At 34.8% G+C, this 14,369-nt stretch overlaps 1 protein-coding gene and 1 long non-coding RNA gene across 4 annotated transcripts in view; one reads left to right on the top strand and one right to left on the bottom strand.

The window, feature by feature from the left end:
* LOC120781602 overlaps positions 1 to 14,369 on the top strand; it is a 91,202-nt gene that overhangs the window by 73,995 nt on the left and 2,838 nt on the right. The gene's annotated exons all lie outside the window — the stretch shown is intronic.
* The window catches only part of LOC120781600 (sm-like protein LSM4), a 40,871-nt gene continuing 37,653 nt past the window's right edge, over positions 11,152 to 14,369 (bottom strand). Inside the window, exon 4 of the mRNA XM_040113836.1 lies at positions 11,152 to 11,460. Within this exon, the coding sequence (XP_039969770.1) occupies positions 11,167 to 11,460 (294 nt within the window). The 3' untranslated portion in view covers positions 11,152 to 11,166. The remainder of the gene's footprint in view (positions 11,461 to 14,369) is intronic.

Below are 14,369 nucleotides of genomic sequence, written 5' to 3'. Positions count from 1 at the left end.
TACAACACGTGTTTCCATACAAATGTTTGTAAACTAGCCTAGGCCTAGCCAAGCACCATTGGCCTCGACTAAGTGTATCAGAACGTTGGTCTCGACCAGGGTTAAGATCCACCCCAACCGTGCACTTCATGCAATTTTTAACATAATGCCCGTGGACATTACCGGTAGGTGCATAGCCGCGAAGGTGGCTATCAGACTCAGAGAATCTGGATTCATAAAGGAACCCGTATCTGCACATTCGAATATCCTCACAAACTTTGACTGCATACCGGATCATCTAGATCATGGAGTCGCCATTTCGAACTCTGGCGGCTCCTTCTCTGCCCATATACCAGCGAGGGAGATACGGGTGGGAAGAAGCCGTTGGAGGAGAGGGGCAGCAAGCTTCTTCACGGATGGGTCAAAGCTTGAGGGGAAGGTCGGCGGAGGGATCTACTGTCGAGAGCTCTCCATAAATTCCTGTTTAAGGTTTCCCGACTACTGCAGTGTATTCCAGGCTGAGGTCGCAGCCATCGAGGTAGCAGCAGATTTGCTGCTACGGAGTGCATCCACCTTCAGAGAAGTGACCATTCACTCTGATAGCAGGGCGGCAATACTAGCCGGGAACTCATTCACAGTGCGTTCAGGGTTGGTCTAAAAATGTCTAACGTCGCTATCTCTAGCAGCTAGAGTGTTTGTGATTAGACTGGTATGGGTGCCGGGCCACAGCGGAATTGCAGGTAACTGCAAAGCTGATGAGTTAGCAAGGATCGGTGCTCCTGTATCCTCTTGTGTTCTACTATTAAATAGCTGAACCTCGCGGATGCTTGTCCAACGCTGGGCAAGCATCGGTACTTGTGCGGTTGCAAAGGCCTTTTGGCCCAAGATAGATCGCAGAAGATCTAGTGATCTCTTAGCCTTCAGTAAAGCTAACCTCTCATTAGTGGTGGGACTCTTGACAAGCCACTGTCCTATTGGCATACATGCGGTAAGAATGGGTATCTTACCGGATGGAGACTGTAGAAGCTGTTTGGAAGAAGATGCGGTGGAAACAAGCCAGCACTTCCTGCTTGACTGTCCCGCGTTTGGGAGGTCAAGACTGAGACACTTGGGGACGCATACCTTCGGACATCCCATCGAACTGGCGGGTGTTGAATTTAAGCGTCTGTGTAATTATGCATTTTCTACAAAGCGCTTGGCCAATCTGTACGTCCGCACAGGGGAGTTCTTTTAAATGGCATCACAAAGGACTACATTATTAGTCTATGTGTGATCTCTGATCAGCCATCTAACCTAACCTAACCTGTAATACGAAGCTAGTCCTAGAAAGGATCGAAGTTCCTTTAGATTTTTGGGAATTGGGTATTCAACGATTGCTTTAATTTTATCAGGGTCAACGGTGATTTCACCATTTTTTTATATCAGGGGTGTTGTGGAATCCAAGACAGAATTGCTGCCAGAAATGCAAACCAATTCTGATTTTCATATGTGTCACGGAATCTGCTTGGATTCTCGTTTCTTCGAACATACACAAAACCAGTATTCGAATCAGCTGTTTAATAATGTGACAAAACTTGCAAATGAATACATTTGGAAGCAATCTTATTAAAGTTTTTAATGAGTTCCGATTTAAAGGAAGATTTTAAGAGATAATTTTTATCGAATAAATAAAAACGCATTTGGGAGTTAAATTACGTTTTGTAAATCCTCTTTAGGGGGATCCTGTTATCTAAATTCGTTTATTCAAATATAAACTTTATCTAAGAATATGTCTACAAAGTTATAGATGTAAATTCGAAATATTGTCGAAGCAAGAAGGGAAATAGTGACCGAGCGTCTAGCAGATAAGTATATGAGCGCTAGGGCAGAAAGCGAAAACCTTGACGCTGATTTCTCGGTTTTTCATTTTTACGATTTTTCTTAAGTGGCGAGCAGGATAAAAAAAAACCTAAACGTCGTATGGAATTGGGGAAAAGTTTATTATCTCTGGCATTAAAAAATCTTCTATTTAAACTAAAAAAAAAAACTAAGAAACTAAGTTAAGTTTGAACATTTGTTTAAACAACATAAAGTACAATTTTTTTGGTCAAAAACCAAACTTTTTTGGAATTTTGCATTTTTTCTTAGTTCAGCTAGAGCATAAGTTATGAACATACTATATGAATCTCTTTGAATTTTTTGTTTCATATACGAGATGCAGCGGGCAATTGCTTCCCAAAGGCAGAATATCAAAGATTTCGTATCCAAAAAATTTTCGAGTGATGTTTAAATATATAACTATAAAGAAAATAAAATAATTCGTAACAATAAAATAACTTGATTTCGCAGCATACTATCTTCTTACTTTGTTTCCGATATTAAAACCGATAAAATTGGTTTCCGTGACACCCAAAACTGATACATATTCTGTTTCGAACATCAAACCAATAATATCTGAATTCATGACACCTACTACTTTTTTTATCGGTTTCAATTCTGATTCCGACAACTATCAGATTCCACAACACCCCTGTATGTGACCAGAAATTCTGTGTTTTTGAAAAAAAATTACAGCTCTTCTGATATTTTCATGTTTGGTTTGTAAAGTGTGTGTACAGAAACTCTGAACTCTGATAGTTCAGTATTGACTCTGGTTCTTTACTTAAACTTCTTTCTAATACACTTTTTAATTTTAATTTCTCAACTGCGTGTATATGTATACATATATGTGTGTGTTGGTGTAATTATGTAAATATGTTTGCTATTTTTTATAGCATACTTCAAATACCAATGAATTGATGGCACGATTCCGATTACTTTGGCGTTCAAGGACACAAAACGAATTTCAGTATAAATAGAGTAAGGTAGTTTCTCCAGAACCGAACAAATGGTTTTTTCGGCTAAATCAATTTTGTTTGTTCAAAATAGTCTTCTTCTGCTTCAATACAGGCTTTTGCACCGTCCTAAAGCATGTCCGGTGATCACCGATTTTGATTGGCCCACATGTTGATCGTCATTGCTACGGGATAAGCAATCATCGCCATAAAATGTTTCGGTAAAAGTTTTATCAATTTTAAAACAAAAATTAATGTTGGCTCTTTGTTCGAAGCTCATTTTCACTTCCAATAGATGAAATGTCGTAAAATTCTCATTGGAGAATCAGTAAAGATAGCAGATTCTAACGCACCAGTCGACATATATATAGCGCCCATTCAAAAAGTCCTGTTTATTTTGGAAAATTCCTTGTATAGCGATCTTAACTTTTTCAAAATGATATGCTTTTAGATCGAATTCTTTTTCATATAAGTAGGGTCTGTAGTATTTTACTGCCCATACTATTGCTAATAGTTCCTTTTCGATGGTAACCAATAATACAATTCTTAAAAGATAATAAAATAAACCTACACCTAACGACCACTTATAATAAAACACTTTCCGAACAAAAACTAATCAAACTCGCGGAAAAATTGCAAAAGCAGAAAGAAAATATAATAAAAAATATCAATAAAAAGAACAGAGTAAACATACAAGATTTTCAGAATGTATATTATACAAGAGAATATACAAGAGAATTGACAATTTTAAAGAAGAGGGAAATCACTTAATATCAACAGATTCCAAGTTTAAAAAAACGTAAAAAACTCAAGTTTATTTAAATTTCAGTATTAACATATACAACATCTAGAAGTAATAGAGAAAAATAACCATAATATAATAGGAACGGTAAATCAACAAATATACATATGTAAATGACAACTTCAACAAAACAAAAAAAAAAAACAAACATAGTAGACGATAAAACAGAAATACTAAAAACCTTTGAAAAAATAGACAAATCAAAGAAAAATTGATAAAAATAAATTTTTAAATAATAATTAATATAAAAGAAGCAATTTTTGAAAGAAAAATTAATATTAAATAAACAATTTTTGAAAGAAAAATAAATAAAAAACACAGTATTTGTAAGGGATATTAGCGAACAAATTTTATGAAAATTTGATAAAACAGTTTTTGTGGAAAACTTCAGAAAAAATATTTTCAAAACTATATTTAGCGATTGTAAGAAAAATGTTTTGAAAAAAAATGCAAAACAAATATTTTGTATAAAAAAATGGAAATAGAAAGTAATTTTGTACGAAAGATTAATATTAAATCAAAATTTTTATTTTTAATTTTTTATAAAAAAAAGTTTTAAGAAAAATTAATATAGTTACTCACTGGAGACCATTGAATCTTAAACAATATAAATAAACAATATTCACTTCAAGAAACACTTCAAATAAGAACTCATTCTTGAAGCGAATATAACTTGGTCACACATTTCTATTGATAAAGCGAATAACTCCATCATGCATTATGAAATTAGATACAACAAAACTTATAGCGTATACATACACATAAATGCCTGCTCGCACATAAAATTAGAATGTAAGCGACACAGATTGAAATAAAGATCAGTTCAGTTGAAGAATAGGCCTAAGCGAAAAAGCTCGGTGTTTTTATTTTTAACTCTAAAATGGAAAAATAGACCTAAGCGAAAAAGCTTGGTTTTTTTATTCTTACACTAAAACATATTTCAAATGCTCTTGACAGCACTCGTTATGAATTACATATCTGATTGTGCATCTTGTTGTGAAAATTGATATTTAACTTTTGTTATTAATGTTAAACGAAGATGAAAACTGTGAGAATAGGAATCACGCGAGTTATGGTGTTGAAATAAAAAGCTCCGGCTTTTTTACAACCTCCTTAATTGAGATGAATCTTAATACTGACTTATACCCGAGACAGACATGTAGTAACAATACCATAGTAAAGGTATCATGGTATTCTGTTTACTACCTTGGTGACACACATGGCAATGTAGTAAACTGAAATACTACCTTTGATTCATAGCCATTAAATATTTCAAAAAAAATGTTAACAATAAATATGTAGTTGTGTGTTATTGAAAAAATAAGTGCAATTATTTAAAATACTCTAAAGTTGATGTAAGTATTTTTATCGCAAAAAAGCGATTTGGTTAAAGTTTCTCTAAAATCCTCACATGAAATGAAGCATTTCCTGCTTTTTCGGGAAAAAAATTGTAAAAAATTTTTTGCTTTCCATTTCATTAATTAATTTTTTAAGTAATTTTGACAGAATATTTCAAAGAGCTTTTGTGCAACAGCTTTTAGCAAAGTTTGTTACCTGTTTTTTTAGCTGTGTTTATACAAATACCACAATGAAACAGCATAGTATTGTTACCAGCAAAATACTACATTGTTCATATGGTATTTTGCTGGTATTTGGTGACACACATGTGGTATTTGTACTATATATGGTATTGTTACTACATGTCTGTCTCAGGTATTACCAGCAAAATACTACATTGCTCATATGCAGGCATGGGCAAAGTCTTAGCAGGTGCTAAAAGAGCGTAAGCTATCGTATACGTACACACACCGATTGTCACTAACACGCACAAGCGAAGAGCGTAAAACGAGCACTTACGATGGAACAAAGCGATGTTAAAATCAGTCTGCAATCAGAAGTTGAACTGAGCAGGTTGATGCGCACGAGTTGTATGCCGTATATAAATGAACAGAGAGCTGCATTGGGTGTGTTCGACCCTGTTCGATCACCCTCATTAAAAATCGAGCACGAGCGAGCGCCACACTCGGTAGCAATGGGTTCGATCGAGTGGCACACCCGGCAGCTGCTTTCTGTGTGTTCGAGTCTGTTTGATCATACTCTCTTCAAAACGATCACAAGCGAGTGTCCACCAGAGAGCAGCCTCGGGTTCAAGCAGCAAACTCGGATTTTGTGTATATTATATTTTCGGGTGTGTCGTGCACGTGTTGATTGTGATCAACACACTCGAGTGGCACTCGAAGACCAAAGAATAATAGATAAACATACGTACACACATATGTATGTTTGTTGGCGTCGGGATGTCGCGTTCTGTCTTAGCTTCGTTTGTTGAATTAGACGTATGTATGTATGTACATATTACATATTAAATAATAATAATTCAATTAAAGAATAGAATTCACTCAAAACTTATTTTATTTATTAATTAACACATTATAAATAAAAAACAAACATTTCATTGCACTTAAATATTTCTTAAATATTTTGATTTTTTTAAAACATAAATTTCAAGAAAAAAATAATAAATAACAGAAATACATTATATTATTAGTTAAAAAACATATGAGATCGTGTTAAGTTTTATAATTTTTAATCAGTATAGTTTTTATAGTACGAATTTAAGAACAACAAGCTGTCTACCGATCCGGGTCCCAGTCTATTTCTTTTTTCTGATATTATGTTGCCAGCTAAAGAAAAAGATCTCTCAGCCGCTGCACTGCTAGCTGGCATTGAATGAATCTGACATGCAAGTTTTGATAAATGAGGGTATTTCTTCTGATTTATTTGCCACCACTCCATCAAATTGAAAGCTTCAGTCATCTCAACTACTTCCTTGCTATATCTTTCTACTTCGTCTTCAGGGTTTTCTGTGGTATTTGAGACAGATGGCTTAAGCAAATTTGAGAAAAAGAATGCATCATTGCTTTTATTGGAATTCGTAGCTGGGAAACTTGACTGACTTTGTTCTAAGTCACTTTCATTAAAAGAAAAACGTGATGTCGAAGCAGAAACGGGAGTGGTTGGGCTTACGGAGTCGTTTTCCGTCAATAACACAGACGATGATTGTGTAGAAGTTGGTGTATTATATTGAATTTGAGAAATGCAAAAATTCTTTATACAATGTAAGTCATCTGACTGCATGTTTATAGCAGGCGGGTACAAAAAGCATGCAGCTTTATGCCATATACTTAAATTGGCGACCCATACTTCCTCAATTTTTTGTTTAATATTCGCTTTCAACATCGATATTGCAGCTATGTCATCACTATTCGGTTCGCAAATATTTTTTATTTTTAAAATAGATGTAAAAACATAACACAGCGATGGAGAACTACAAAGTTGTAATTTCTTGAACACAGTTTCAAAATCCTTGCACAATTCAAACAAGACTTTTAAAATCGGCATATTAACGTGTAGCAATCGTTGGCTTTCTCCGTTATCAATTAGAACGTTGTTAATTTCAAACCAATTGTCAATTATGGATTTAATCATTCCGTAGTGGGAATTCCACCGAGTTGGACATTGGGCTTTCAATGAAGTGGGTAGTAAATGCTGTAAATTTGCTTTTTTAAAATATTTTACAATTTTTTTGCAAGACTCTAAGACATCTGTCAGCTCTTTTGTGTCCGCGAACGACTTATCCAAAACATTGGAAAATAGATGGCTGCTGCAGTTTATGCGTATATTTTTTTGCAATGCTTTTAACATATTACTTCCCCTGTCAGTAGTAAATTTAACTGTATCCATATTCTGAACTCCATATTCCTTAAACAAATCATCAAGCTTCTTAAAGATATAATCACGCGTAGATCTCTGAAAATCCATGGTTTTCATACCCAGCACCATATCATAAAATTTTAGGTCTTTTTGGTAGTGGAAGGTGACGCCTAAGAAGTTCCGCTTTCCGTCCACATGTCGATTGTAGCTGAAGCTCCACCGCTGGTCACAATGCTATTTATTTCATCTTTAAGTTCTTTTTTTTTCACTTGCGTACTTTTGGACTTTGCGGGAAATTGTTGTTGCGTTAAGCTTAGTACGCAGCTCTCAAGAAACGTAAAAACTTCATATAAAAAAACGCTTAAGAAACGGTCAAGATACTTTCCTGCGACAAACTTACTTGTGCTAGTACGCAGCTCTCAAGAAATCTAGTACTAATTTTTGATACTTTTTTTCAGTAAAATGTGAATATGGCAAACCTTGTTTTGCGAAGAAACATCAAATCAACAATTGTTTCTTGAAGGAAATTCGAAGTAATCGTCAAATTCGTCCTAAATTAGTTGAAATCATTATTATGAAGTATATTCCATTTTGAAATGTTGCATAAAACCTACCAATCATCAACAACATTTCTTAAATCTCAATAAAAATATTTATGTTACCATACACATACACACATACATATTACGCACAAAGTTTGTTTTCTTTGTTTATTCTCTCTTGCTCTTCTAATGTAGATCATTCACAATGCGTAACCAGCTGTCAAAATTACTTGAGAAATAATGTATTTTTTTCCTTGAGCAATTACTTGAGAGCTGCATACCAACCTTTAGGTAGCAAATTTTCTACATCAACGTTCTCGCCATAAGTTGCACCGATCTTAATAAAGAATTTTACCAGTTTCGAGAAGCCAGAACCTTGCACTGCCGAAAATGGCCGGCAGTCTTCAATAATCCACGATGCACATCTTTCAATGGTCTCGTTTTTATCTGACGCTGTGACAGTTTTTAACTGTTGACCCTCTTTTATTTTCTTACAGCATGGGTGACGAACCAGATTAGATGTCTGACCTTTGCAATATTTTAACACTTTTAAACAAGAGCGACAGTAAACGAAACCTTCTACTACAGTTTCATCTGGCTTTAATATTTCCGACAGAACGTTCCAGACGAAACTTCGGCCTTTGCGCCTACCAGGCAAGGTGTAGGTGCCATTGGAAATGTTCTCACAAACCGAATTTTCTATTGTTGTCATTATGAATTATAAAAAGTAAACAAAACAAACAAAACCACTAACCGTTGACAATCACTACGCAATAATAGCATGACTGCCTATTACACACATACATATTGTCAAATTTTGTGCACACTCGTGTGTAACTCGATCACATTCAATACGATCGGGTTAGAGTTTCAGCTCGTTCACAAACGAGTGTCAACTCGGCACTCTATTAAAACAAACAGATATGCTTGTGGTTCGAGTGTCGCGAAAGGCTCGTTCGTTTTGAACATATCTCCTAGCGATCAATACATGTATTCATACTGAAAAGTTTGATCAAACAAAATCAGAATGGACATTCGAGTGTGCACGAAAATGATATACCCGTTGCAGCTCTCTGTAAATGAACACATATGCGAGTATAAACATGGAAGACCAAAAAACTTTATTGAAGTTTCGTTATATATTTCAAATATTCGATGAATTCAAATATAGATTTATATTTTCTTTTCATATACAAATTTAATTTATTTTTAAGTTTTTAAATGAATTAGATTACTAATTTACAATTAACTAATAACTTAAATTTTATTCTTGCTTGAAATGAAAAATAATTATATTTTATATTCAATGGTTTATGCACATATTCTTAAAAATGTGCATATGTATATACATACGTATTCGTAGCATTGCGGCTTCGTGCGACATAGACCTGCTCGTTCGACATCTGCAAGCAGACTGATTATTTTTGGTTGCTGGTACGCTTGGTCCCACAGTAAGCGCACTAACACAATCTCATTTTGTGATGCTTGTTTGATTGTGATGGTGCCCATCCCTGCTCATATGGTATTTTGCTGGTATTTGGAGGCACACATATGGTATTTGTACCATGTATGGTAGTGTTACTATATTTCTGTCTCAGGTATTAATTGACATTGCTTGTTAGTTTTCTTACTCCTAATCATAAAGCTAATCTCCTGAATCTCGTTACAAAAATATATAATAATTTTTATTAAGTTTATATTTATTTTTTTTATAAATGTGTAATTTGTTACCATTTGCCGCCTTGAAGGTGAATATTCAGTGCTTTATTGCTGACATGTGGCCTCAATTTCAATGCAAAAAGTGGGCGTCCCGTCTGAAATTTATTCGATTCAGCCGCGACGGTCACTTGCTAGAAATGATTTTTTAAACACATTAGCAAACATTTGCCTTTATTATGAAGCTAAATTTTTGGTCGTAATATTAATTTACACTGGTGTACAGAATTTTTGAACACGGACTGAACATACCTTGTTTTGTACTTTTATACCTCAAGATAACAATGAGAATAAAAAATAATTCTGAATTTGCTTTTGTGTATTAAAAGTTATATATCGAAAGTGAATTCAGAAATTTATTACAATTAAAATTTTCTGTACTTGAGGCCCTATAAAGATTACAGCTTTTATTTTCGCTTCTTCAAATATTTGAAAGCTTGGGAGTCATAGTATTAATGTATTAATGTAGAATTAAGACCGACAATTATCTATCATTTAATATTGCATTTTCCAATTCGTAATCGGTACATCACGGGCAATGTTTTTAGCGGTAGTTTTCAGCATCATTCCACTATCCCAGAGAGTGAGATAATAGGAGTATTTAACATACCCAACTTGCATTTCAGTCAAAAAACACACCATCTTGAAGTCTCCATTTACTTACCACAAGTAGTTCATATAATTAAGTGCAGTCAATATCATTTTAATACTGTCGTAATTTTCTTTGAGATATACGGAGTATGTCAATGTAATAAATGGAATTTGTTCCCATTGTGTAGTAAAACATCTTTTAGACTTTTTGTTGAGCTATCAAAAAAAGTGATAAATTGTTTTAACAGCGATACCGAAAACTCTACTTCATTTGTTGATAGATTTAAGTCTCATATTAAATCACTGAAATCTTCAAAATTTATGAGACGTGGTATTTTTGTATGTATATTAAAAGTCAAAGATACGAACGCTGTTATTGATAAAAAAGCAAATACATACTTGTTTATAGAACTCGAATATATTAGGTAAAACCAATGCGCAAAATATTTTTTTTTTGTTCTTGATTTTATATACGTTTTTTTTTAGAAAGTAACATCTAAAAAACAAGCCGAGACACTATAAATTATTACAAAATATTTCACAGCGAAAGGATGTGAAACGATGTTAATATTATGCGCAAAATCCGTTTGCATATAGTATTTATAAAGGAATCTTAGAAATAAATTTTGGTAAATCAATTCGCACTCTAAAACTCATATACAATTGTACACCTTCCTACTCAGTTACCCACGACAGTCCTGTCTAAGTAACCGGAGCGGATACGGATTTTATCTGGTCAAGGACTGCCAACTCGGCACCATGCCTCGAAATTATTTCAGGAATGTTTCCTGCCGCTACAACAACAATGACAGCTGACAGCCATATACAACAAAGCGGTTACTCTTTCCTCGTTAAAGGCTTTGTTGGTGTCAATCCAGCAGATTATTCCAATACATATGCAAACTTGATCACGACGTAACCTGAAATGAGTCCCTAAATAACGATACCACCACCTCTTTACATAACAATTTTAATTAATGAAATAATTTCAAAATGCATCTAAAAATGTTCATTTTCTATTTTTATTGGCAGCAATTTGAGAAAGAGGCCGACTTGATTGTCCACGCAAAACATTTTTCGCTCCATTTTGCTGCCCATTCTTATAACGTGATCGAACCTGTCCCCTCGCATTCTGATTTTGAACTCCACCACTTACACGTGCTTTATTGATTTCAGACCGATTTCTTGTTTTAGCCTGTGCATCATCCTTTACCATATCAATTACTTCATCTGGGATCCTCAAGTATTTTATAGTACTACCTCGTACATAGCATTCAGGCATTCGCCAAAATCTATCTCCGTCCTAAAACAAAACACATTAGTTAATTTTAAATTTAGTATCCGATAAATTGACTGTTCTACTAAATATCTAAAATAAATATTCGAATCGCGATTTTAAACAGTTATGAGCTGTAAGAGGAAGTTTTCCAGAATAAAATACATGGTTTTTAAGATATCTGAATTAAAAGTTCTTAATTTTTATAATTTTAAGATTTCCAATAGGAGGCGCCAATTTCGATATCATCACAAAATCGACAATATTTGTCGAAATATATCCGCTGATGAGTGAGTTGCGGAATTAAAAAACGGGGCATTTCTAAGTATTTATATATGTATGTGAAAAAATTTGCTATGGGCTCATTAATTATGTTTAAATATGTATTTTAGAGGCAAGAGACAAAAACACACCAGCAAAAATTAATTTGAATTCGTAAAACTTTGTACTTAAGGGATTTTCCCAAAGGTAGAAAAAAAGTCCAAAAAAAAGGCTTTGACGATCAACGACAATTTTGCGGCAAATTGGATAACTGAATCGAGCCGTTGAACCCATCTGGTTTCACATAACTTCATAAGTTGTTCGCCAAGTATTTTTCCTAATGCGGACGAACGCTTGCGATACGTCTTCTTGAAAAATTTGTCCACCTCTCTTATGGTATAGCATACCAATCTTGATTAATCATATCTTAACAAATTTGTGTATGAAGCAACTAAACTAACCCCTGCGTCATTAATCACTTAAAGTTGTGTTCGTCAATAAATCAAAAAAAGAAGCCCAGCAAATTTTTAACACGAATTCTCGAATTCTAGCATAAAAATAATAATTACTTTCAGTTACGGATCTGATTGAATTTATTCACAATTTAATCTACATACGTTGATACATTTTGTAACTTCAGTGGTATCTTAGCATTATCTTATATATAAAAATAAGTTGGGTTTATGAATCGCGGTCAATTAGTAAGCGATCGTCACAGCACGACTTTTCAAGCAAGAGCTACGATGTTTGATGAACTTTATCTTGAAGCATTGTACATATGGTGCTGTTAGATGCTGGATGTACTCTGTTGGGTGGCAAGAAAATGGTTTGGCCCAAGCACAGATTCTACTTTGGAAATTGAAGAAATCATTTCTGCGGAAATTCCTGATACAGAGATAAATCCAGAATTATACGAAGTGGTGAAAACCAAAATGGTGCATGGACCTTGTGGATACCACAATCGCACTTCGGTTTGTATGTCTGACAATAAATGCACGAAACAATATATTCCTTTCGGAAACGCAAACTGGAAAGGTTGAATACCCATTCTATCGGCGACGCTCACCAAACGACAATGGCAGAATATTCAGCATTAAATTTAGAGCTGTGAATATTGAAGATGACAACAAATGGATCGTACCATATTCGCCACTGTTGTCTAATTCACATTCAAAACTCATATCAATGTAGAGTATTGCAGTTTGGTGAAATCGATCAAATACGTTTGCAAGTACGTCACCAAAGAAAGCAACATGGCGGTTATTGGCTTTGAACGAGATGAGATCAGCAAGTATCAAATTGGTCGATGCGTGAACTGCAATGAAGCGTTTTGAAAGATATTTACTTTTGCAATTCATGAACGTTTCCCGACTGTTGTGCATCTTGCAGTTCATTTGGAGGAGGCCAAAGAGTATATTTCAACCCAGAGAATACAGTACAGCAAATGGAAACAGCGCCAACAACAAAATTTACGTTAACGAGTTTTTTCTCAACTTCCGTCAGTGATCCGTTTCCGAGAACATTGCTCTATTCGGAAATGCCTTGATATTATACATGGAATGCTTCGTCGAAGAAAGCAAGGCCAAACAGTAGATGGACATCCAGGTGCGTTCTCAACAAATGCATTATGTCTAATGTATACAATCCATCCGAAAAACGACGATTGCTTCTATTGATTAATGTACGCGATTCAACTTCATTTGAGTCATTGTGTATTGTGAATGGTATGGTCTGTGCATCTTTTTGAGAGGTATGCCAGCTATTACAATTGCTGGAACATGGTAATCACTGGAATCAAACGATGGACGATGCGATAGCTACTTCGCATGCCATTGAAGTTCGTACACTTTTTGCAATGATCATTTCGACATATCAGCCTTCAAATCCGCGTCAATTATGGGATACGAACAAAAATAACATTGCCGAAGACATTTTACATTGTATTCGCTAAGAATTCGAAATGGGCAAATTTCGGTTGATACTTCCAGTGGTTTGATATCAATTTCACCAGCCTTTTGTCGACTCACTTCAATGAAAAATGAACTCATCACGAATAGTTATCTAAACATTGGCCACTATCGTAACTACGATTGCTTAGGTTCACAAATTTAGCTTCCAAACATACCGATGTTAATGACTTAAACTGGAAGATTTAAAGTCATTTTCCGGATGAAGACGAAGACATGAATTATCCAGTAGAATTTCTAAATTCCTTGGAGAGGCTTGGTATGCCGCCGCTTCATTTGCGTCTCAAAGATCTGTCATTATTATGTTTCGCAATCTTGATGCGCCGAAACTGTGTAATGGAACCCGACTGATTGTGACACATCTATCGAATACAAGGGGGCAGAATGCTTGATTCTACGGATTCCTTTGGAGTTCCACGATTTGCCATTTCAGTTCAAACGTATTTAGTTTCCAGGGAAAATTGCATTTGCAATCAACAGGACAGAAGGATAGTCGCTAGAAGTGTGTGACATAAACCTGGAAATGCTATGTTTTTCACACGGCCACATATATAAGAGGTTGTCAACAAAGTCTTGCGGTATTTTCGCTAGTTGACGCTGAAAGCGCGTAGTTCTAGTTTTATCGTCGCATCGGGTCATGCTATACCTTTTTGGAAAGCTCATTTCACGCGCTAACACGTGTTTGATTGATTGTCGTTTCTTTTAAGT

Source organism: Bactrocera tryoni, unplaced genomic scaffold, assembly GCF_016617805.1.
Source record: "Bactrocera tryoni isolate S06 unplaced genomic scaffold, CSIRO_BtryS06_freeze2 scaffold_7, whole genome shotgun sequence".
Classification (NCBI taxonomy): Eukaryota; Metazoa; Arthropoda; class Insecta; order Diptera; family Tephritidae; genus Bactrocera; species Bactrocera tryoni.
The sequence above is the reverse complement of the archived record's forward strand: the minus strand, read 5'-3'. Positions and strand labels throughout refer to the sequence as shown.